At 38.1% G+C, this 25,245-nt stretch overlaps 2 protein-coding genes across 2 annotated transcripts; both read left to right on the plus strand.

Annotated features, from left to right (window-relative positions):
- Positions 1 to 961: 961 nt before the first annotated feature.
- On the plus strand, positions 962 to 5,825 carry LOC109211480 (J domain-containing protein required for chloroplast accumulation response 1). Its single transcript, XM_019375023.1, has 9 exons — positions 962 to 1,676; positions 2,384 to 3,123; positions 3,201 to 3,706; positions 3,790 to 3,901; positions 4,075 to 4,142; positions 4,439 to 4,504; positions 4,587 to 4,664; positions 4,802 to 4,978; positions 5,366 to 5,825. The coding sequence occupies exons 1-9, from the start codon at positions 1,255 to 1,257 to the stop codon at positions 5,402 to 5,404; spliced, it is 2,208 nt and encodes a 735-aa protein (XP_019230568.1). The 5' UTR covers positions 962 to 1,254; the 3' UTR covers positions 5,405 to 5,825.
- A 6,326-nt stretch (positions 5,826 to 12,151) lies between these two features.
- On the plus strand, positions 12,152 to 20,266 carry LOC109211474 (histidine--tRNA ligase, cytoplasmic). Its single transcript, XM_019375010.1, has 7 exons — positions 12,152 to 13,529; positions 14,723 to 14,902; positions 15,116 to 15,373; positions 15,791 to 15,925; positions 17,494 to 17,772; positions 18,353 to 18,493; positions 19,719 to 20,266. The coding sequence occupies exons 1-7, from the start codon at positions 12,234 to 12,236 to the stop codon at positions 20,016 to 20,018; spliced, it is 2,589 nt and encodes an 862-aa protein (XP_019230555.1). The 5' UTR covers positions 12,152 to 12,233; the 3' UTR covers positions 20,019 to 20,266.
- The last annotated feature ends 4,979 nt before the right edge of the window (positions 20,267 to 25,245 follow it).

Consider the following 25,245-nt stretch of genomic DNA (forward strand, 5'->3'; position numbering starts at 1 on the left):
ATTTGAAGAACTAAAGCTACATAGCAAAATGGATGCAGAGAGATTGATTGAATGCCAGAAAGAAGTTAAATGACAACTAAAGTACTGTAAAAAGGGCAGCCTGGTGCACTAAGCTCCCGCTATGCGTGGGGAAGGGCCGGACTACAAAGGTCTATTGTATGCAGCCTAGCCTGGTGCACTAAGCTCCCGCTATGAGTGAGGAAGGGCCGGACTAACAAAGGTCTATTGTATGCAGCCTAGCCTGGTGCACTAAGCTCCCGCTATGCGTGAGGAAGGGCCGGACTACAAAGGTCTATTGTATGCAGCCTAGCCTGGTGCACTAAGCTCCCGTTATGCGTGAGGAAGGGCCGGACTACAAAGGTCTATTGTATGCAGCCTTACCTTGGGTTTCAGCAAGAGCTTATTTTCACGGCTTGTACCCGTAAAAGAATTTGCTTCAATAAGAGATGAAAGCAATTAGAATTATTTAGAACAGCCTGTGAATACGAAAAAAAAAAGCACTAAAACTTCCTTCACATGTTCAACAAGTGGTCCTAAAAATCCATCATTTCAATAACACACATTAAAAGTGGAAAATCTAGAAGAGTAAATTTTTTCTCACCAAATATTAGGTGCTTCGGAGAAACTAGTGCGCACTGAGCTCCCATGCGCGGGGACCGGGGAAGGACCGGACCATAAAGGTCTATTGTACGCAACCTTACCTTGCATTTATGCAAGAGGCTGTTTCCACAGCTCGAACTTGTGACCTCCATGGCAAAAACTTTACCAGTTATGCCAAGGCTCCCCGAAACTGAGCAAGAAAAACTAGAATTTGCTAGTGGGGCTAATATTCTTTCTCCTTTTGTCTTTTTGCAATATTGTCTTCTCTTATCCACACTATTCACAGCCATAACATTATCTCACCAGCATATCCTGTGGCTTCAGTTTCCCACTAAAATATTAGTATTGGGTATGTAGTCTATTCACATAAAACGTCGTAACCCCACTTACCTGTCTTGTGTTCTGTTCATAACTTCCAACCACATAATTTTCAATTTTTAAGCATTTAACAAAAACACATCATTTTCGTGAAAATCTTAGAATTCAAAACCAAAGTACACTTCGAACATGCATTAATTTCTCTCAAGGTTCACACACATGTTCTTGCATGAACCCAGGTTGCCTAAAGAATTGGAGTTTCAATAATTTCCCGCCATTTTTTTGTATTTGAATTTATTGTTTAGAAGTTATCCATTTTTATAATCTTGGTTTTCAATGGAGAGAATTTCCCAGAAGGAGAATGTTTTATTCGAAAATGGTCCTCAAAGATCATTTGAGAACTCATCTAGTGACATGGACATGGATTTTAACGATGTTTTCGGGGGTCCCCCGAGGCGTTTTTCAATCCAAGAAGGGAGAAAGAGGCATAGTTTCAATGACCCAATGGAGTATGAAGAAGATTCAGCAGGTTCATCGCGCAATTCGTATGAAAAGCCAGTTTTTGGGGCAGAAAATGTTAATAGAAGGCGAAATCAAGGTGAAGATTTCTATAATGATATATTTAGAGTTGATGAGTCGCCGAGGAGGAGTTATAGGGATCCCTTTGGCTCAAATCCTGGTTCCAGAGTTTTAAGCCCTGTTCGACCTTTGTCACCAAAAGTTGAAGCTTTTGGCACTTCACTCCCAGCTCAATTCAGGTACTTTGTGTACCTCTTTTCTTTTGCTTTTGCTTTTGAGTTAATATGTGGAAGGATTTAAGTTATATATGCTGACAGTGTAACAAATTTTTATACTTTAGGTCGGGGGATGCAACTTTAAGGTACCAGGTTCATATGAATCCAGTACTTTTGACAGTGTAAAAGTTCAGTAGATAAATATGAAGCCATAACTTAAAAAATGTAATGGATTCTCTACTAAGAACCTCAAAGGTTGAATCCATAGAGCTTAAATCTTGGATCCGCCTCTGACCGGTTATAGTAGGCTGTTACAATGGTTTCCGGGTTACATTTTAGTTACATGTTGTAGGTCAACTTAACCTGATAATCTGTCAGTGCATAGAGCTTAAAGCAGCAGTAGCTGGCCTTTACACTGTAAAACAGGAAAGAATGTTAACAATTACTTGCTGTTGAATTAATGGCGATAATCTGTACTCCTTTTGGGGTCCTTTTTGGGCACAGTGGTAGTATTGTAACAATGGTATAAGCCAATTGTGTGCCTACTAGAGTTGTTTCAATCTATATCTTTTACAGGAAGTCAATAATTTCAGTTTAGATGAACTTTATGTGACAACATCAATTCTAGTTTTTTAACGTTTGGTGGTCGTAGTAGTAGGATTTTCTAAGGAGCAAGCAGTTATTACATTGTTGTTTCATAGATTGATTATTAGTGTTTGTTTGCTCTCCAGTCTTCCTGCCAAGTTGGCAAAAGCAACAGATCTTCCCTTATTTGCTTCGGGAAGTCATAGTCCACAAAAGAAGCGAGAGAAAGAGATGAAAAATGATGCTCCCACATTTTATCGACAAAGTCCATTATCCCGTGAAGGTACTAGTATTGGTGATGAGTTAAGATACATGTCTGAATCTGATGAGCAAGACATAGGAGGGAATCTGAAGACGAATGGAGAAAGCACGGAAGCTTCAAGTGATGAATACCAATTTCATTTCTCCATATACAAGTGGGCAGGAAAAGGAGTTCCCGTACTTATTCCACTGAAGGGAGGGAAGCATTTCAAGTTTAAAGATAAGATTAAACTTGAAAGATGTTCTAGCTCCAATGGAAGGATAGAGAATGATTACATGGATACCAGCTCTCCACTAGGAGAAAACCACAACATATCCAGGGATGGGAATTCTCAGTCCTTTAGTACTACAAGACAGACCTCCGAGAGAGGTGACAATGCAAATGGTATCGCTGGGGAAACTGTCGGCATTCCAAAGTCAAAACCCCTTCAAAGTGTTAAAGTTGACCCTGGAGTTGATGACACTAACTTAAGAACTGAAAGGGAAGCAGAAGAACCTCAGTTCAGACAGAAGACAGGTTTAGGTGAGGGAATCCAGATAGAAATTCCAAAGAACTCGGAAGAAACTACAAAGGATGAGTTGAAGCCTCTTCGTGCATTTTTAGTTAATGAGGCCGAGGAAAAAGGTACTTTCTAATTTCAAACCTGGCAACTACAGACATTTGTAGTTTGTCTTACACAAAAATGTTTTTTTGCTTTGCAGACGACGTTATGATGGCACAAGAAACAGAAGGGAAGAGTAATACAGTCAAAGCTACGAGAACAGAAGCACGATCAATGGTTAAAGTCAAGGAAAATGTGAAGAAAATTGATGGCGAGGTTGATAAAAATTTGAAGAAAGATGATGTTGAGGTCAGTTACAACAAGCAAAAAAGCAACCCACAAGCTAAGAGAAAAGGGAAGAGAGGTTTAGACAAAAAACCTATAGTAGATACAGGAGTTAACAGAGGTAGTCCGCAAGCTTCTCCATTAAGATCAACCGAGAATTCTACTAAAGCTGGAATTAAAGGAAAGGTTCAAGACTTTGTAAAGATGTTCAACCACGAGGTTCATTCGACACCTCAAGAAGGTGAAAGCCGAAGTAAAAGCTTTAGATGGAAAGCTAGTAGCAATAGTGGAGTTGAAAGTGAAAAGAGTTTCAACATGCCAAAAGCAAATGAGAAAGTTCGGTTCCCCACCGTTAACAAGACGCAAGATGCAACTCAAAATGTAGGCACGGGGACAGTTGGTTCACCGTTGTTTCCTGGTAGTGATCTGTAGAATTTTCTGATTCTATGTCTTGCTTTTTGCAGGTACGCCAAAATGTTAACAAGCAGGAAAAAACAACTAAATATTCCCAAACGAAAACATCAACTCCTCAGACTAAAGATTATTCAGATCAAAAGGCTGATCCATCAACTAATGGTTAGTTATATTATTGTCGTCAATTAAGTTAAAATCATCTTTTATTTTTTCGATTCCAATAGTTCATTTCCACTGTAGCCTGCAAATGTTAAAGGAATAGTTGGTAATGGCAGCATCACCTTTTACTCATTTCTATACCATAAAGCAATTCCACACTTGTGTGTTTCTGGCAGAGTCAAAACGAGATGATCGAAAAGCTTCAGTTGGAAACATGGATGATCTATTTGGTGGAAATTATGTGGTATGAGTCCTTCTCTAAGTTTGTTTAATTTACTGTTTGTGAGCATTTATGATGTTTGGCATTGCAACTTTATGCTGTACCCAAAAAAGAAGAAGTAATGCAAGTATTAGAAGAGGGAAGAAATATGTTAGACGAAACAGAAACATCCTATTTTTGTATGCAACTTGTTACCAGTTTGATGTCTTAATAGGTCGGGTCATATGGCTTCAGATCTTTGCAACTAAAGGGGAAGCACATTTGTGGAATAGCTCAGTTGTATATTTGTGTTACTGATGAGATAGTTTACCTTTTCGTAGGTGGAAGAATTATTTGAAGACCAGGACAATGCTTCACAAACTAATAGCAAATCTGAGGACAACCAAGTAATTTATTTCTTTTTGTCGGTATCTCTGCTGAATTCAAGCATCCATAACATGATTGTAATTGTTTGCTATTATATTATAGGCTTCAGATGCTAAAATTAGGCAATGGTCACAAGGGAGGAAAGGAAATATTCGCTCATTGCTCTCAACCTTACAACTTGTAAGAGTATTTCCTCTTTTACATCTTTTTTTTGTGGCTTTCCTCAATATGACCTTAAAACTTCTTCCTATTGTTATATTTGTGGAAAGGAATAGGATTTTTTCTCTAATTGTTAAAGCACAATCATTTTTAAACAGGTTTTATGGCCAGAAAGTGGATGGAAGCCTGTGGCGTTAATGGATTTAATTGAAGGAAGTGCAGTGAAGAGAGCGTATCAGAGAGCGTTACTCTATATACATCCGGATAAGCTCCAACAAAAGGGTGCTGCTGCTCACCAGAAATACATTGCAGAAAAAGTTTTTGATATTCTTCAGGTACCTTATTATTTTGTTGAATAGTACATGTAACTTTTTCCAAAGCCAAAAATCCCAGTTTCGGATGCAGGTTTTAGACATGTCAGCACTAAATATAAAGCAATTTTTTTCCTAGAGCAAGTCTTACAACATTACTTTTATAGTGTGAGTGTGTAGCAGCATATGAACCCTACAAGAAACTATGATGCAAATGAAAAAACTGATCATTGTTGAGTATTACAAGTCATATACATTTTCTGGTTTAGACAGTTAAGTCTATGATTGTTCTATTCGTCGTGATTCCACTACTATTATTCAGCCATGCTATTAAGTTAAGTCATGTTTCATGAGCCGAAATCCTTTTACTTATATTGTTGAATCGTATTTAGCTAAGTTTGTTTGTTGCAGGAAGCTTGGGATCATTTCAACTCGCTTGGTCCTATGTAACATTCACATATGCAATGTGGTATCTGAGGAGGCACGGTTACGAAAAATCTGTTCATATGTGTACATACCAGGCAGATATGTCTTACATATCCACTCCACACAACATACCATAAACTGGTACATTTATACTTAAAAGAGCAGACAAAGACTTTCATCAAAGTTCATATATTCTTTTTGCCACAGCATAGTTATGAGTTAGTGAAAGTTGTTACAACATGTGATAGTAGGCAGCAGAAAGCTGGCCTTATTATGGATTTAAATGAGAAAAGAACAGTTGCTAATCAGGAACTTTTTTACCCTACTTGTGGGAATATACTGGGATTGTTGTTGTTGTTGTTGTTGTTGTTGTATCAACATAACTCTGATTCCTCACTCAACTTCTTTGTTGGTGAAATCAAAGGCGAGCCTGAAGTTTTTGGTACATATAGGCATCCTCAAGATTAAAGAGTTGAACTTTTTTACGCTTACAATGTAAATAACACGTTTACACTACCTAGAAGATAACTGCAAGTTACCGTCCATAATAAGTAGGATTAACAACCTGAAAAATAAGGCAGGTTACCGGCTTCAACATATTAAAATACATTGAAGTGTAAAAGTCAGTGTAATGTTAAACTAGTACTTGTAATAAACTAATCCTTATTGGTTTACCAAAGTTTTATTGGAAAGACCATGTCCTTTTTGGCTACAATATTAAACACTCCAACTCCTACCCCCAAAAAAATGAAATAATCTTTAGAATGAAATAATGAAAAATCAGGATTTGGGACCGTTACTTGTGACCTAAAAAGGATAAGCCTAAATAAACTATAGTTATAGTAGTAGAAATTTCAAATCCTTATAAATCAACTTCATAGTTGCCTCCCACCAATGAGATAGGGTATCATATTCTAAAGTCATAAATGTCCTAAACTTTAGGATCTCAAGCAAGATTCTCATCAAACATAGCTTCTAAAGGTAGACGACGACAGATTTATAATTCAGAAATATTGTTTTCTCAAATGTATATCTAACTCTATCAATACTTATCTTTTGTGCGTATATGTAAAAAAATTAGATCTCAATGCTACTGAATTCACGAACCCATGATTGAATCCGTCAGAGAGCTAGATTACAATTGATAGAGAAGTTGCAATAGTTATTCATTCAAATTGATAAAATTCATTTGTGAAAAATGTTTAATTTCTAAAATCGACCATAACTTTGTCACTGATTTTTATCATTTGCTATCGAAAATTTGCAACTCCAATACAGTTTAAAAGTAGTAGTATTATTGTGCAACTTGCATATAATAGAGTTCCTATTTAATTTAAGTGAATAATGTAAGAAGGGTTAGGTTGGTAAAAGAGGCCAAATGTGCAAACACTGACTTCAGACAAACGGCCATGGTCTATGGCCAAAGCTGCCTTGCTTCTAGGTCTAGGATACACATACACACACAATCAAAACACTTAAAATAGCACGGGCTAGCCAGTTTTCGGATTGGTCATTGAAAAATAGCCAGCGTTTGCAAAGTCATTGAAAAATAGCCATTATTTTGCTGCAACAGGGACCGGTCCAGTATACTTATGTTGGAACTCCAGTATATTATACTGAAGTATTTTCCGGATTTTGAACAGTGTTTTCGTTCAGATTTATCTTTACATGAAAAGTAGTTAAATTTCAATTACTTTTGAAACTGTGGCTATTTTTGAATGTCCACTTGTAAATCTGGCTATTTTTAAATTGGGGTTTTGGCATGGTATAACAACATACTCATATAATTGGCAGAAAATAGCCCTAGTTATAGATATTGGCATCAAATAGCCAATAAATATATATCACAATAATAATATGTATATCACAACTTTTTTCTTCTTCTTTGTCTATACCAACATGTATATTAAAATTTTATTTTCATTCTTTGTATATAAATAATATTATTCCTTGTATATCAATAATATAAAATTATATATATAGTTATTGCTGCCTTTATATCAATGTAAATCACAGTGAAAATATTGTATTATTGTCACGACCCGGATTTCCCACCATCAGAGTCGTGATGGCGCCTACTCGGGGTAGCTAGGCAAGCCAACTTAATTACCTTTCCATCACTAGCAATTATCTTTAACAGTTTATAACATCAATATAGAACATAAAGTCTAATAAGAACAATAGCGGAAGTCTGTCTTAAAATGATGAATTTAAAACGCGGAATAGTCAAAAACAACCTCTACCCAAGATTTGGTGTCACATTACTCACGAACCACTAAGAATAAACTAAATACAAAGGTCTGAAAGAAATATAACAACTGTCTGTCTCGAAAACAATGAGGCAACAGTCTAAAAGAAAACAATGAGAAGAGACGCCGGGCCTGCGGACGCCTGTAAGGCTACCTCAGTCTCGTGAATATGAATCGCCTGCTTCCGAACTACTGCTGCTGCTGTTCCTCAAAACCTGGACCTGTGCAAAAATACACAGAAGTGTAGCATCAGCACAACCGACCCCATGTGCTGGTAAGTGTCTAGCCTAACCCCGACGAAGTAGTGACGAGGCTAGACTGGACATCACATAAACCTGTGCAGTTATAAATATACAGCGGGAATCGAATGTCAAGTAATTAACAACAAGAGGAGGGAGACATACTAAGGGGAGATACAATATTAACAGCAATCCAGAGTAACAACTAAAACAGCTTAGGTTCACAATGAACAAAGAATCAATACTCAAATACAAACACATAGCCTCAATAACTGTTGCGGCGTGCAACCTGCTCCATAATTACTATTGTTGCGGCGTGCAACCCGCTCCCACAATACATACCATTGTTGCGGCGGCAACCCGACCCATATCATTTATCATGTATCATTGTTGCGGCGCGCAACCCGATCCTCAGTATCATTTAACGGCGCGCAACCCGATCCTCAGTATCATTTAACAGTCCGACTCCCCAAACAACAGTCACAATTAAGGGGCATAAAAATAAATAAATATTTGACAAACATCCCGGCAAGGGAATAACCAACAACGCTTTCTCTTTCTTACTTTTCTTATCTTATAATTCACTCTACTATTTTGAGCCAACGCTCCGAAGAATCAAGTCATTTCGTATGATTTCAATATTCGTATCACAATTCGAGCCTATGCTCCCAGGAAAATCAAATGATCATATTACCGTTCACATGCTATTCACAACATATAGAAATCCTCCAATAAACACGGAGTTCACAACCAAGTCATGATAATCACGTTATAAGGACTCACGGTCATGCTAGACACCAATGTATAGATACTCGTCACCATGCCTATACATCGTACTCGATCACATAGCATTTAGCAACAAGACTCAACTCCTATTCCCTCAAGCTAGGGTTAAACCAAACACTTACCTCAAAGCCTTGAAATCCACTTAATCCTCAACTATCGCTTTACCTCGTGATTCCACTTCCAATACAGTGATATCTAGGCATAATTAATTCAACAATATCAATAAAGACTCAATGGCAATTTCTCATAGCCTAGATATGAATTTTCTAGCATTATTCCAAAAATACCAAAATTAGACACCGGGCCCACATGGTCCAAACTCTAGGCTCGGACCAAAACCCGATCACCCATAACCCCACGAGTGCAAATATATAATTTGTTTTAAGATTCGACCCCAAATTGAGGTTGAATCACCCAAAATTCTCAAAACCCTAACTCTACCCAAAACCCATAATTTCTACCTTGATTTCATGTTTTTAGGGCTAGGAATTCACTAATTAATGAAGGAAATTGAAAGAAACAAGTTGAACAATGCTTACCCAAGAAGTTTTGATGAAAGGGAGCTTCAATGGACGCCTAAGTGCTTGGAGAAGAAAGGGTTTCGTGTGTTTTTATGAAAAATCCCGTGCTACTGTTCTGTTTTTAACTTAAAAATTCGCTGGGCAAAATTGCCCTACGCGATCGCGGGAATAGGGATGCAATCGCGAAGGGTACCACTGACTGGTCATCGCGATCGCGTGGAGGGTTACACGATCGCGTAGAAGAACTACTGGGGATCCAAGGATTTGGCTTACGCAATCGCGTGGTTCAAGACGCGATCGCTAAGGAAGACGACTCAGTGCTATGCGATCGCGTGGGGAAGAGCGCGATCGCGAAGAAGGAAATCCCTGTGTAAAAATTGCAGAAAATCTGATATCATCCTAAGTCCAAAACCACCCCGAACACCTCCGAAAACACTCCCGAGCCCTCGGGGCTCCTAACCAATCACACACCCTAACTCAATAACATCTTACGGACCTACTCGAGCGATCAAATCGCCAAAATAACCTCAAAATCATTGGATCAAGCCTCAAAATCATCATTTTCCTTTCAAACTTCATAAACTTCAAACTTTAGATATTTAGGTCCGAAACACGTCAAACGACGTCCGATTTCGACCAAACTTTACAGAAAGCGCTTAACACATATTTAAGACTTGTACCGGGCGTCGGAACCAAAATACGAGCCCGATACCACAGTCTTTTAATCAATTTTCATTTCCATTTTCCTTAATAATTTCAGAAAAACAATTTCACAGAAAAATTTATTTCTCGAGCTCTAGACCTCGGAATTCGACTCCGGGCACATGCCCGAGTCGCATATTTTTCTACGGACCTTCCGGGATCGTCCAATCTCGAGTCCGGGTCCGTTTATCAAAAATGTTGACCGAAGTCAACCTTAAACATATTAATATCAAAATTCTTCAAATTTTTCACAGAATTCACATATTTCAACATAAAAGCTTTCCGGCTACGCGCCCGGACTGCGCATGAAAATCGAGGCAAGTAAAAAATGAGGTTTTCAAGGCCTCGGAAGCGCAGAATGAATGAGGAAACAGGTGATGACCCTTTGGGTCGTCACAATTATTTGTATATCACAGTGTATAGAACATCGGACATATGTATACCAAAATAGATATCATAAGTTTATTTTTCTTCTTTGTGTACATCAAATTAATTTTCTTTGTATACTAAAATATTATTTACTCCCACAATTATATTTATTATTTTTATATTTTAGAACTTGGTTAAACATGCTATATCAAAAATTTATTTTCCTTTTTAATCAATAATTAGTAATTATATTATTTGTATATCAGAGTGTATAACCTAATAACAATGTGTATATCAAAAAAAATTATTAAAATTTTATTTTCCTTCTTTGTATAACACATTTCAGATTGAAAACTCAAGTTCAAGACGACTCCACATGTGTATCCCTTATTGTAACCCGTGTATATCTCTATGTACATCGGTGATATCTCATGTATATTATGTGTATCTGTGTATATCCATGAAATTTTTTGTTATATATACGATATACAATGTGATATACACAGGCGTCCATAAAAAAATTGTGTTTTATACCGATATACAAAGTGATATACACAGACGTCCTTACAAACTTGTGTGTGATATACACTGATGTACACGATATACAACGTGATATACACATGTCGCAGTTGGATTTTTATGTCTGATTTTTTGCCCGAAACCAGTCTAAATCACTTCTAATCTTGCTCAAATTTTGTATATAGCCTCGTTTAGGTATTTTCAATCAATTTTAATTACACCCACTCATTAAATCAACCAAAAAAAGGAAGAGAGGAGAAAAACAAAGTTGAAATATATTTTTTCTCTCTTAGTTTTTGCTAATCTTGCTCAAAATTTTGTATATAACCTCGTTTAAGTATTTTCAACCAATTTCAATCACACCCACTCATTCAATCCAACCAACAAAAAAAGAAGAGAGAGGAAAAACAAAGTTGAGATATATTTTTTCTCTCTTAGTTTTTGCTTATGATTTTCTTTGATGTGAGATCAACCTTATCTTTTAATTACACTGATTATTTTTGCATAATTTGCAAGAATTTTGCTAAACTATGAGAGCAAAAGAGAAGAGATAGAAGAAGAAATACAAGGAGAGAAAGGGGGAGGGAAGCCAAAATAAGCGTGTAGTTTTTTTAAGAGAGAATATAAAAGAGAGTAGGTTTTTTTAGGATTTGGCTATATAATGCCAATTATTTGGGGTTATCTTTGCCAAACCTAATATAAGGCTAGAAAATTATCAATTTCTATTATGGGTTGTTATAGGATGCCAATTTTTCTTTTAAATTTCTCCCCGTCAAAACAGGGGAAGGAGGCAAACCTGCCAAAATTTCACGGTATAGCTAGTTTTCGGACTGGTCAATCAAAAATAGCCAGCGTTTACCAAGTCAATAAAAAATAGCCACCGTTTTGCTGCAATAGAGACCGGTCCAGCATAATATACTGGAGTTCGGTGCACTTGTGTATGAACTCCAGCATATTATGCTGGACCGGTATACTTTGCTGGCTCCAGTATAATATACTGGAGACTGGAGCATTGGTGCTCCAAACTCCAGTATATTATACTGGACCATTATACTTGCTGGAACTCCAGTATATTATGCTGGAGTTCTAGTGTATTTATGCTGGAGTTCCAGCATACTATCCTGGAACTCCAGTATAATATGCTGGAGTTCAAGTACAGTGTTTTCGCTCAGATTTATCTTTACATAAAAAGTGGCTAAATTTCGATTACTTTTGAAATTGGGCTATTTTTGAACGACTAGTTGTAAATCTGGCTATTTTTAAAAATCACCCGGCAAACCTCCCAAGTCCAACCGTGATCCAGATAAACTCAAAACTAAACCATCCATCCACAAAGCCTTTAGGTACTCAGCAGCCCACTAAGCCCAAAATCCAAACAAAGCCCCATTATTCCCTTCTTTCCCAAACAAACAAGGAGTAATTCTTTTCAAACCCTCACCGCCGCGAGTTTGCCGGCGAATCAATTTCCATGGCAGAAGAGAGACGCGTGGTTACTGTGGGTGGAAAAGGCTCATCACTGTCATCCTCCTCCGTCTTCGAAATCGCCAACGGACTCTGTCGCCTGAGCATTGACTCTTCAGCACTCTCCAAAGTATCATCCTCCTCAAATTCCAAAACCAGTAACAGCACTAATGCTCCTACACAATCTTCCGCATTTTCAGTACTCAGTAATTTAACACCCGATGAGTCTAAAGCTTCTCTTGTAGTTCTCCTTAACAAGCTCTTGCTCTCTTCTTCGTCTTCCGCTGCCGTCACTCAGCTCTCTGATATCATCCTCAATGACGTGTCCTCCATTTCGTTTGATAATACTATTGAAGGCGTTTCGCCAGGCGATTTTTCTGTAGCAGCAATATCTGGAATCTCCGCTATATTGGATCATAGAAGTTCAGCTTTGTCTGTTATTATTGACGCCATTGCTGCCTTGTCCTGCGAGGCTTTGGGTGCGGACATATCAGCTTTCAACTTGAATGATTCCGGTGATGGTTCCACTGCCAAGGACGTCGTTTCCGTGGCTGCTGACGTCAAGATCTTACTCAACGGTTCTAAATTCGTGAACAAAAATAGTGATGAACCTGCAGTTTCTAGTGTTCCAGTTGTGCACGGCAAGTTTAGAGAAATTTGCCGGCTCCTGCACTCCAGCACACGTGTGCAACTGAACTCTGCTGTTGTATCCAATTCAGGATCTTCTGGAACAGCTAGTGCAATGTGCACCACGTTGTTTTCATTGGCTGTGGCACTTAAAGATTTGGGCAACATCAGTTATAACCGAGCGAAGGGCACCAGAGATGATGAAATTTCTGCAATGCTGCAAAAAGAATGTCCTCGGCCTGATCAGCTGAAAGCTGTTTTTGCGTCTTTGGTTTCAGCTCACTCGGATGAGGAATATGTTAAGTTTTCACATGATGTTAACTCCTTACTGGGGATGGTAGAGAAAATAGTTTCATGGGAGGCCTTAGCTGCTTTCTTTTCGCTGGAAGAAAAAGACTTTATCAGTGGTAATACGAGTGTATGCGAGGACAGTGCAAAAGCAGGTAAAAAAGGAGGCAAGAAGAAGAAGATTCTTGGTAAAGGTACCACTGCTCTGCTGCAATTTTTGAAGGATAGGCTGCTGAGCATGCCTATTCAGACTGAGGCATTCGAGAATTTGGTTCGCCATTTCTTGTCTCTGCTGGACCCGAAGGACTCGGGATTTGGCACATTACTTAGAAAGGTGAAAGATATTGTGGAGAGCAATGAGAGCCGGCGGTTGCCTAAACTCCCAAAGGTAAGAACCACACTGTGTTGTCTTTTTCCCCGCTCATTGAATTATTCGTAGCTGTGATAATTTGGGAACTGGTTTAATACTTGGCTGTCTCCTTTATTTGTTTATGTGAAAAAGATATGCGGGCTACACATAAAACAATGCTGGAAACCTGCTAATCTGGTTTTGTTACCAGGTCAAATGATACCGAATCCTTAAGACAATGCTGGAATGGTCCAAGAACTTTAATAAATCCCTGCGTATGCCCCTTTATACCCGATAACACTATATAGCTCAAGAGCTACGGAAACATTCTATTTAAAAGCGCAAGAAAATAAGAAATTTGGCAGCAGTCATTTAGAATATGAATATGTTTCCTTTAATATTTATTACTTCTGAATAAGTTCTGATGTTTATCCTTGTAAAAAGTCTCAAGTTTAACGAAAACAGAAGTAATCTAACTCTTACGCTATCACTCAATTTCCCTTTAAACACTTTAATGTTCAATTTACTAAAGGAACAAAAAAGAAACAGTGTGATATTCAATTGTTATGCTTGCTCAATGCCTTCTCTTATGGAATAGTTTCTGTCAATGTTGAGTTTGGTGGAGGTTTTCCAGCAACTGGATGGAAATGCTGAAGGATGTACACTAGGTTTTAGGTGATGCAACGGCAAAATTGGCCGGCCTATAATGAGAGGATTCAGAAGCGGAGTGTGAGTTATGAATCCTTAACAGCTATAAATCCCTTTGGACCGAAGAAAGATTGTGCGGGGAAGTTTCTGCATCAGCTTTATGGCTAACAATATTGGCTAGAACTTAGAAAGGCTAAATCACTTAAGAAGCTAAGGCATTATGCTGTAAACTTATTGTGCAGTGTCTATTTTATCAGGAGTCTTTTATGTTGAAGTTGGATTCTTATTTCTGAATTTGTATGTTTCATCCCCTTGGCAGAAAGAGGAACTAAATCTTTAACTTACCTTCACAATGTTTTCTGTTAATTTGTTTCCTTATCGAACAGTGTTAGAGGAGGTAGAATTGTTAATTCGGAAATTAAAATACCTTCAGTTTAAGTCCTGATATTCTTATCGCCTCGTCATTGACATATCAACTTAAAAGAGAATATAATAGTTATAGCTTTGTTTTGTAGGTGCACAAAATGGATATTGTTAACTTTTCATCTAACATCAAATCTGAATGTTCACTTTCTTTGTCACAGGGTACGCGTGATTTTGCAAAAGAACAGATGGCTATAAGAGAGAAAGCATTCTCAATTATAGTTGAGGTTTTCAAAAGGCATGGTGCTTCAGCTTTGGATACTCCCGCTTTTGAAATGAGAGAGACACTGATGGGAAAATACGGGGAAGACTCAAAATTAATCTATGACCTTGCTGATCAGGTGTGCTAGCTGTTTTAACTGCTATTTATTTGCTGATTTGCTGGTGCATCTTGTCACATGTGAGTTTCACGCATGCACACATACACATATATTTGCGACGTGCACACAAGGTTTAAGAGGTGCATTTTATTTTCAGTATTAGAATCCGAGTTGTGTATTTTTCCTGATCTTTTTGGTACTGATGAATTCCCTTTCCCCGTCAACGTTTTGCAGGGGGGAGAACTTTGCTCTCTTCGTTATGACCTGACAGTTCCGTTTGCTAGATACGTAGCAATGAATGGTCTGACATCCTTCAAGCGTTATCAGATAGCTAAGGTGTACAGAAGAGATAACCCGTCTAAGGGTAGATACCGTGAATTCTACCAATGTGATTTTGATATAGCTGGTCAGTTTGAGAAGATGATGCCTGATTTTGAGGTCATAAAGATTTTGACCGAGTTGTTAGATGAGCTTGATATTGGAGAGTATGAGGTAAACTTTCTAATGGTTCTCAAGCCATGTCCAAATTCAATCAATGCTTGTTAGTTGACCTTGGAATGATATTAATCCTGATAGGACACAATTTAGTCCCCATCACTTGAAATATGATTTTGTCTTATGATTCTTGCTTGCTCCCCTGCCCCCTTTTCTCCCTCCGCATGCTCTCAAATCATTATCTGACATTACCACAGTATTTTTGGCTATTTCATTGGGGCAATTTAAATCTTCTAATTGTTTTGTGGCTATGCATATCTGCCCGGAGTTATACCAATTTTATTTGTGTATATATTCTCTTTACGTTTCTTATAATCCAGAACATTCTGGTATCGTTTCTCTTACAATCTTAGGGAATCCTATTAGTGGTGTATGACATTAACTAATTATGTAAAGCATCTATTTTTTATTCAGGTAAAGCTTAATCACAGAAAGCTGCTTGATGGTATGTTAGCTATATGCGGGGTGCCACAAGAGAAATTCAGAACCATTTGTTCAAGCATTGACAAGCTGGATAAACAATCGTTTGAGCAGATAAAAAAAGAAATGGTGAGGCATCATCTCAGGTCGGCATAAACTTGTACATTTTATTTAGATAGCTATTCAATATTTTATCAGTTACTGGTGCTTTGCTTAGTACTGGCTTGCTAGTTTTGGTTTCTCTCATTCTTGGTTCTGCATATGTTGGCATTTCGGTCATCTTAAAGCTATCTCAGGGCTCGGTTGTTAACTCCTAGTCTATAATATGTGTGACTAGAGGATCAATTTTCCTATAATTAACACAAAATGAAAAACAAGTGCAACTAAACATGCTGATTCATGCGCTGTTCAATGTAGCAAAAACACCTAATGAATTGTATTCTCTCTTCCTATAACCTAAGCAATTTTCTCTTGGTTGGACTACTTGAAACACAACCTAGGTTTACACTTCGTTTCTTCTCTTGTGCGTTGCTGGACTGCCAATGTTCCTTCACCTCCCTGGCTTTTGTTGCATATTTGTTTTGTTGGGGGGATTTAGTGCTCTAAATTCCAGAACTTTCAGGCTATAGATTAGTTTGAATTTTTTTTTCTTGCGGCGTTTACAATATTAAAGCCAATCAGGAGGGCAATGAGATGAGAATTTTGATGACCCATTGATGCTGTCTGGTTTGGTTCAACCATAGCTCACAGATTCTTTACCAAGTCAAAACTTGGTCTAACTGGACGGCAGTGCTACTGATTCCCAGTTGAATTGTTCAACTGACTGGTCTGTTTTGGTGTTAAAACATTGAAAAAATGATAATATAATGAACGGAAGAAATGTTAGTTTCTTCTATGGTTCCCTCGCCTCTTCCTTGGGGTGTGGATACCAGGATGATCTCGAATTTCAATGCAAAATCTAACTTATAAATCATGTTTTTCATATGTTCTTGTGGACTTCTAGCATGTTAGAAGGTAAGGATTCTCTTAAGGTTACTCCCTCCTTATGGTTTTTTCTAGTATCTCACTGCAATCTGTGAATCGTTTTAGTTTCTCCTACTGAGTAGTTTTCTTCTTAAATATTTGATTATCTATTTTCTAAAATCATTGTTGTTCCTGCCTCTTAAGATTGCTCATATTTCAGTCATTTACTTTTCAAGGGCCATTGATCAATTTCAGGGTGAAATTAGATGTCAATATGTACCTAAGGGACATAGGAATGACATGAAAAATACTGCTTTTCTAGATCTTTTAATCAAATTACTAAAGAGACTTATGTCTTCGTAAAAAGAAATACTAAAGAGACTTATGTTGAAAAATCTGTCAACAATATTAGTCCCTCCATTTCAATTTAAATGACACACTTTTCTTATTAGTCCGTTCCAAAAAGAATTACGCATTTCTACATTTGGAAACAATTTAACTTTAAACTTTTTATTTTACCCACTTTACCCTCAATGAGAAGCTTTTATAGCCACACAAATGTCGTGGCCTACAAAACTTTTGCCCCTTAAGCTTTTAGGACCACATATTTCAAAAGTCTTCTTAATTTTTTCTTTAACTTTATGCCAAGTCAAACTTCATCATCTAAAGTGAAACGGAAACGGAAGAGCGCGAGCATGTCATTAGCACTCTAATGCCACTGTATTTTGTACCAGGTGGATGAGAAAGGCTTAAGTGATGAGATATCAGACAGAATTGGTACATTTGTCAAATGGAGGGGACCTCCTGTGGAATTATTATCTAAGCTTAAGCAGGAACGTAGTTTCGTGGAGAACAATGAATCCTCACTTGCATTGGATGAATTAGACATCATGTTTAAAGCTCTTGAGAGGTCCAGGTGTATTGACAGAGTCGTTTTTGACTTGAGCCTTGCAAGAGGTCTTGACTACTACACAGGAGTCATATTCGAAGCTGTCTTTAAAGGAGCTACTCAGGTAGATCTCTCAGTGTGCTGAGGAGTTTTTTGTTCCAGTTAGCTATGCTTTTGCAACTTTTGGCTTGTTGATGTGGTGATAATCAATTCAGATTTTGTGCATTCAGGCATGTAAGAAGTTTATATATAAATTGTTTGAGTTCTCAACATTGTCAGGAGTCGAAAGTATCTCTCAAGTACCTATGATCATTTTGCTTTGACTTTCATATTGCTGAAAAGTAATCTAAACTGGAGTAACCAGTGCACATAATTGTAGATTCCTCTTGTCTCACATACTATGTTCGGAGTTGAACGCTACTCTAGGTAATTGACTCTTTCCAAGGTGAACAGCATGTTTCCAAGCCTCCAAATGCAGCCTCGTTTTCTTTAAATGTCCTATCATTATACTCTGATGAAAGACCGACCCATCTGTTTATCAAATTGATGGTGAAGTTCTAGTAGTTTGATTATGGCATATACCAATATATAACTCTCTGTTCCTACTTCGTTGTTCTTCCTATTATATTTTTCAGTGCATGAAATGTTCATAAATGAAAGTTTCTCTTCTCTGAGCACTACTGCTGGTCTGGAAATGCCTGCAGGTTGGTTCGATTGCTGCTGGTGGACGTTATGACAATCTAATAGGGATGTTTGGCACACGGCAGGTTCCTGCTGTTGGGATTAGTCTGGGAATCGAGAGAGTATTTGCAATCATGGAACAGGTTCAGAAAGACAAGAATCAGGTGATAGTAGCTAAATAAACATATCTGATTTGTTCTGAAATAGACTTTGGTAGTTTTCACCTTCTCTACTTTTTGCACATCAATAAGTAAATAAAAGTGTCCCAGCTCTAGCATCTTTGAGCCTTCTTTTAAGATTATAAATGAGACAGTTCACATAATTCAATATGATAACAAAGCGGTAGTACTGATACTATTACAGACCTACTCAAGACTTGATGAATGTCCCTAGCATTTCATGGTGCACATAATGCAGTTAATAAACAAATGTACTCCCACAAGAAACTGAAAATGTAGAGTGAAAATGGGGTTGGTGGAGAACAATTGAGAGACTGTTCTCTCTGCTCTTCTCTTTGAAGCTATTTCTGTTCGCTCTGTCACTGCCGTTCTTGGTCTTGATTGGCACAAGTATGTATAAAATTTTATATTACCATAAATAGTTTCATTTCTATATTTGGAAGTTTGGTAAATTTGTGTCTTTGGGGTAAATGGGGTTCAGATTTGATGGGAAAACTGAGTTGGGGTTGAGTGCTTTTTTGAGCTTGTTTAACAGTTGCTTTTGTTGGTAAAAAGAAACAGGTAAGTTTTAATTTGTATTGTGAAAAATGGAAATGGTGGTTTCTTGTTTGCATTCTAAAAGATGTGATCTGATTTGGGTTTTTGTTGGATTGCTCTAAAGATTCGTTTTTGAACTTTTCATTTAAAATTACAAATATCTATAAAAGGAAACAAGGAACTTTATTAATCTGGTAGGGAAAAACAAGATTGGATTTCTGTACTGGGGCTAAGCTTCCCCTAGCTGATAGTTTAATAAAGTCAATCCTCATCATACTTACCAGAAAGGGAAAAAAAGGGATAGGTTAATTTCATCCTACTTTCTTAATCTGGAGACAGAAATAAGCTAGTATTTGATTGTGCAGATCTGTCGTTCTCTAGCCGAGGGTCTACCGGAAACAGCTTCTCTGCCCTTCCAGGGTAGGCGTAAGGCTGCGTACATCTTACAATCCCCAGACCCCACTTGTGGGAAACTACTGGGTCTGTTGTTGTTGTTATTTATCCGCTCAATGGCAAGTTCAGTCTGCATGTCTGAAGATGTCCTAACTTTGTTGTAGTACTAGCTCCATTTCATTGCCTACCTTTATGTGCTTTCTCGTCCGCCTATTATTTTATAAGCTCCTCCTCTCTCTCTCTCTGTCCACGTTTTTCACTGAAGTGTACAATTTTCCAGGAAATCCGAGCCACTGAAACTCAAGTTCTCGTTAGCATTCTTGGTGATGACAGTGCTTTAGCTGCTGAGCTGGTTGGTGAATTGTGGAATGCTAAAGTGAAAGCAGAATTCATGATACATAAAAAAGTGATGAAGCATATTGATCGGGCCAGAGATTCGAGGATCCCTTGGATGGTACTTGTTGGTGAACGCGAACTTAGCGAAGGAGTTGTAAAATTGAAGGATGTTGTTGCAGCTATTGACTATGAAGTCCCAAGAGGTAACCTTGTGAACGACTTATGCAGACGATTAGACATGTAATATCTCAAGTTATTAATATTGTTAGATTGATACAAGAATGCTTTTTTTTTGGGGGGGGGGGGGGGGGGGTAAAATCCTCCATTTTGGTGGGGCCCCTACCTGTCCATTAATCCACACAAGTTACATTTTGAGAACCCATTACCTGTGAAATAAACTAAACTGAGATTCTGTAAGTGCATTTTACATTGATGGGAGGACTCCTTCCTTTTAACACTTGGTCTGAGTTTAAAATGGATTCTATGCTTTAATTTTAAAAATGCAATCTATGCAATGCAAGTGATACATCTCTACTTGTTCATCATACGTTTGGCGTTCATTTTCTTTCTATATATAGGGTATTAATATATTTCAAAAAGATTTCCTTAATCATGTTTGCCTTTTCTCTCCTTGAAGGGCTAATTGACTTTCAAACTATCCTAACCGATTCAGATCTTTTGCAACATAATTTGTTTGATTGTATTTATCAGTTTCTTTCTTTCTTTCTTTATAGGACATAAACTCCACCGTTCAGTAACGATATGTGCAGTAACCTTGGATACTCTTGTTGAGTGTTAAGAAGATTCAAATTCTATTCACAAATTTCGGAAACAATACGTCTAATCCTATTAATATTGGAGACAAAATTGACAGCCAAGGCAAGCAAAATTATAGATCTTAAAGGAGGAGAATCGTTATCATTTTGAAACTCAAAGAATGCCCACGAATAGCAGCCAACTACCTTGACGACTGCACATATAAACTATTCTTTCCCTAGAAAAGGATGATAAATTACAGTATCTACAGCACCAATTTTTTAAAGCAACCCCCCCCCCCCTACCCTACACACACACACCAAAAAAAAAACACCCACCCGATTATTTAATTAAAAAACAAGTAAGAAAATACAAAATAAAATTTTCACATAGTACAAGTCAAAAATTACAACTTATATATTTGTGCGGCTCGACAGAGACTTGCTCAACAAACATGCCACGCATTTTAATAAGAGTTATTGGGTGGCACTGAACCAGAGGCGAATCTAGAATTTCTTGAACGGGTACATCACTAAAAAGAAAATAGAAAGAAGTTTTAAGTATGTATTCATCCATATTTCTCTGGGTAAATAATTTAATATTCAACCAAGCACACTATTCAATCTTTTTGGAACATGGGTGTTAGACCAATTCTAAAAAATATGTACATAAAATACCTTGTCTGACGGAAAGGCGAAGGGTTAACATGTCCCATAATTTGAGCTATAAATCCGCCCACTGTCATGATCCTATGAACATTTCTTGAACGATCTCAATCGAACCTTGAATATTTAGCCAGAAATGGAACGATGCTCCTTAAATAAATTCAAAAACCTAATCTAAAGAAGTCATAATGTCTGAGTTTGTACTTACTCCTAGGATCGTATGAAGTAGAAACACACAACATTCATTTCATGATGTTCAAACAAGCATCACATTCAATAAAAAATGGCTGAGTTGGCCAATCTTTTGGGATGATTATTTGAGTTTAGCCATATTTTAAATTGTAGTGGCAAAGTAACCACTGATCTGATTAAATTGGCGTATTTTTTCCCAACTAAAATATGGAACAGAACTCCAGTAATTAGTGCTGAAGTTCGAAACTTTGACAAGTGGAACTCCAGTAAACTATGCTGGAATTTTCAAAATCCAATAATTTGAACTTTTAACAAAATCCAAACTTCATGAATGATTCCCGGTTTTTGATCCTTTACAGTGGCAAAATTCAGAAAAATCCAGGAACAATTTATGATTTTTGAATTCACATTATAGTTTAGTAATTTTTAATTTTTAACTTTTAACTACAAAATCCAAGAAAAATTACTCTTTTTAAACCTTTACTCAATAAGCTTCAAAACAATCTTGACTATCTACTGATAATGTGTGTAGTAAGTAGCATATGAACCTTACACGAAACTATGATGCAAATGAAAAACTGAATATTGTTGAGTATTACAAGTCATATACATTTTCTGGTTTAAACTTTTAAGTCTATGATTGTTCTATTCGTCGTAATTCTACAACTATTATTCAGCCATGCCATTAATTAAGTTATGTTTCATGAGCCGAAATCCTTTTACTTATATTGTCGAATCATATTTAGCTAAGTTTGTGTGTTGCAGGAAGCTTGGGATCATTTCAACTCACTTGATCCTATGTAGCATTCACATATGCAATATGGTCCGGAGAAGGGCCGGACCACAAGGGTTTATTTTACGCAGCTTACCCTGTATTTATGCAAAAGACTGTTTCCACGGCTCGAACCGTGTAGTCACATGGAAGTAACTTTACCAGTTACATGTAACATCCTAAAAATTAAAGAGTTTAACATTTTTGCGCTTACAGGGTAAATAACCGTTTGACGCTTCCTAATTGCAGGCTACCTAACATAAAAGTGGGATTAACAACCTGAAAAATAAGGCAGGGTACCGGCATCTATATTTTGAAATACACTTAAGTGTAAAAGTCCATGTATATAAGTTAAATTCCAATTGAATTGTGTGGATTAATGGTAAGTGAAGATACAAAAAGTTTTTGAAGGTGCCAATTATTAGCATTTTAATGAAGGTTTATTTAATTTTTAAAAGAAGAGGTGCACAACTACAAGTAGCTGTACTTATTCATGAAGAAGCTGTCAATCTTGTAAAATGTGCTTCATAAAATTGACTTGCATTATTATAGTGGAGCAAGAACTAGTACTTGCAATAAACTAATCCTTTTTGGTACTGAAATATTTAAGTTTTATTGGAAAGACCTTGTCCTTTTTGGCTACAATATCGGTTCCCCCCCCCCCCCCCTTCCCCAAACCACTCCAACTCCTACCCAAAAAGTATATATATATATATAAATGAAAAATCATGATTTGGAACACTTACTTGTGACCTAAAAAGGATAAGCCTAAATAAACTATAGTTCTAATAGTAGAAAATTCAAATCCTTATAATTCAACTTCATAGTTGCCTCCCACGAATGAGATAAGGTATCATATTCTAAAGTCATAAATGTCCTTGTCAAGTCCACTTTAGGATCTCAACCAAGATTCTATAAGTGACTCATCAAAAATAGGTTATAAAGGTAGATAATGACGGATTTATAATTCAGAAATAATGAGTTCTGAAATGTATATCTAACTCTATTAATACTTATTTTTTGTGCACATATAAAAAATAAGAAATAAATAAAAAATTAAATCTCAATATTGCTGAATTCACGAACCCATGATTGAATCCATCAGAAGATAGATTTAGAATTGATAGAGAACTTGAAGTAGTTATTATTCAAATTGATAAAATTCATTTGTGAAAAATGTTAAATTTCTAAAATTGACCATAACTTTGTCACATATTTTTATCATTTGCTATATGTTTGCTCAAAAGTTATCACATATCTTATGAGTGCAAAACAACACAAATAATCACGGAAAAATCATAGCAAATCGTAATAATCCATTGGACCAAATGAAAGAAACGAAAATAAGTACTCAGAATTAGGGGGAGAAACATTAAAAGCCTTTATTGATAATATTTGTTTGGTCTGCCTCTCCATGAAGAGGTTCAGAGCCTTACAATGGTGTTTTTCTCTTCCCATAAGATGGGTATATTTTTCCCTTCTCTCTCCTGTCTCTAGTAGTGAAGAAGCAGCCCCCTTTTCTAGGGCTTCCACTCTTAGTATTTATAGATGTGAGCTTCGTGAGCTGGCAATAAATGGCCGTGGCCACGCTGAGGTTCCGTCCCCGTGGGGGAATGAATGGGCCGTGCCCTCGTAGATTCCCTCGGACAAGAGTCAAATCCTCTTATAAATAAGTGGCCATACCACTTATTAATTATGGATTAGCTCAAGAGGAGATTAACTCCGTTAATTACCGTGAGGTCAGATTCTGACCATACAGTTAGTCCCTCCGCTTATTGAGGTCGTGTTTCGGCCGAGCTCGATGAGCGGATTTCATCGATTGTGATTTGAAAAAACTCGAATAAGGGGGTCGACTTATTGACGGCGGCGGCCTTAGTCGTTTACACGTTGGAGATGGCCGTAGCCTTTCATATATTGGAGGTGGCCGTAGCCTTTCATATAATGGCGATGGCCGTAGCCTTTCATATAATGGCGATGGCCGTAGCCTTTCATATGCTGGAGAGCCTTTCATACATTAGAGATGGCCGTAGCCTTTCACATATTGGGGGTGGCCGTAGCCTTTCATATGTTGGAGAGCCTTTCATACATTAGAGATGGCCGTAGCCTTTCATATATTGGGGGTGGCCGTAGCCTTTCATATGTTGGAGATGGCCATAGCCTTTCATATATTGGGGGTGGCCGTAGCCTTTCATATTTTAGAGATGGCCGTGGAAAATGAGTATGCGCCAGGTACGTATTTGGTCACGTCCAGAAATTTGAAGGCGTACGGCGCATTCTTTCAGCGTTGCAGGCCGTTGCGATTATTCTGACGGCGGGACGTTGGCGGATGGCTGAGAAGCCGCTTCGCGGAGCTTGTCATAACGACGCTCGTTTCGGCGCCTGCGGCGGGAGGAGATGCTGTAGGGAGTGAGGATGAGTCCGAATCCGACTTGGATCCCGACGACGTCCGTATGTTCCAGGAAGGCTCCACCAATTCAGCGGTGCGTGCAGGGGGGCGATCTCGCTTTATCGAAGTTCCCACGGAATTGAACTTATTGCTCCAAGGGGAAAACTTGGTGCCGCAGTTCGAGCTGCTATGCTCGGAGGCCGAGAACGCGTCGTTGAGGGGCGTTACGGATGTCGGGCTGATGAATGAGGTAGCCGTGATGGGCTTGAGGGTATGTACTGTTACGTCGGTTCGCTTCTTCTTTGCCTTAGGTTTATTCTTTTATTCTAATCGTCGTCTTTGCTTTGCAGTCTTATCTGTTGGAGGTGGAGAGCATCCGTCGAGCCAAGGTCCGCTCGGGGATATTTTTGCGGGCGCTGGAGAAGTATCGCCGCTACCAAGAGCAGTGCCGAGAGTTGCGCGTGCGCTTGAGGAATGATCCTAGCAGCCGGGCCTTGGTCGAAGAGCTGGCGAGGCGGGAGCTTCAGATGCAGCAAATACTTGGCCGGACGAATGCTCTCGAGGAGCAGCTCCGCCGAAAGGATAAGGAGCTCGAAGCGGTGAAGAGGGTCGCAGCTGAGTGCGAGCACCGGGGAGAGGCCAAGGCGGCGGAGGCCGCTGCGGCATGGAGCGGGAAAGTGACCGCGTTGGAGGGTGAGGT

This window comes from Nicotiana attenuata, unplaced genomic scaffold, assembly GCF_001879085.1.
Source record: "Nicotiana attenuata strain UT unplaced genomic scaffold, NIATTr2, whole genome shotgun sequence".
Lineage (NCBI taxonomy): Eukaryota > Viridiplantae > Streptophyta > Magnoliopsida > Solanales > Solanaceae > Nicotiana > Nicotiana attenuata.

Excerpts from the sequence above, each read along its gene's own strand:
- LOC109211474 (XM_019375010.1), top strand. The coding sequence starts at position 12,234 with ATGGCAGAAGAGAGACGCGTGGTTACTGTGGGTGGAAAAGGCTCATCA. Across the intron at positions 14,903-15,115 it reads TCTATGACCTTGCTGATCAG|GGGGGAGAACTTTGCTCTCT; the intron begins GTGTGCTAGCTG and ends AACGTTTTGCAG. Across the intron at positions 18,494-19,718 it reads TTCAGAAAGACAAGAATCAG|GAAATCCGAGCCACTGAAAC; the intron begins GTGATAGTAGCT and ends ACAATTTTCCAG.
- LOC109211480 (XM_019375023.1), top strand. The coding sequence starts at position 1,255 with ATGGAGAGAATTTCCCAGAAGGAGAATGTTTTATTCGAAAATGGTCCT. Across the intron at positions 3,124-3,200 it reads TAATGAGGCCGAGGAAAAAG|ACGACGTTATGATGGCACAA; the intron begins GTACTTTCTAAT and ends TTTGCTTTGCAG. Across the intron at positions 4,143-4,438 it reads TATTTGGTGGAAATTATGTG|GTGGAAGAATTATTTGAAGA; the intron begins GTATGAGTCCTT and ends ACCTTTTCGTAG.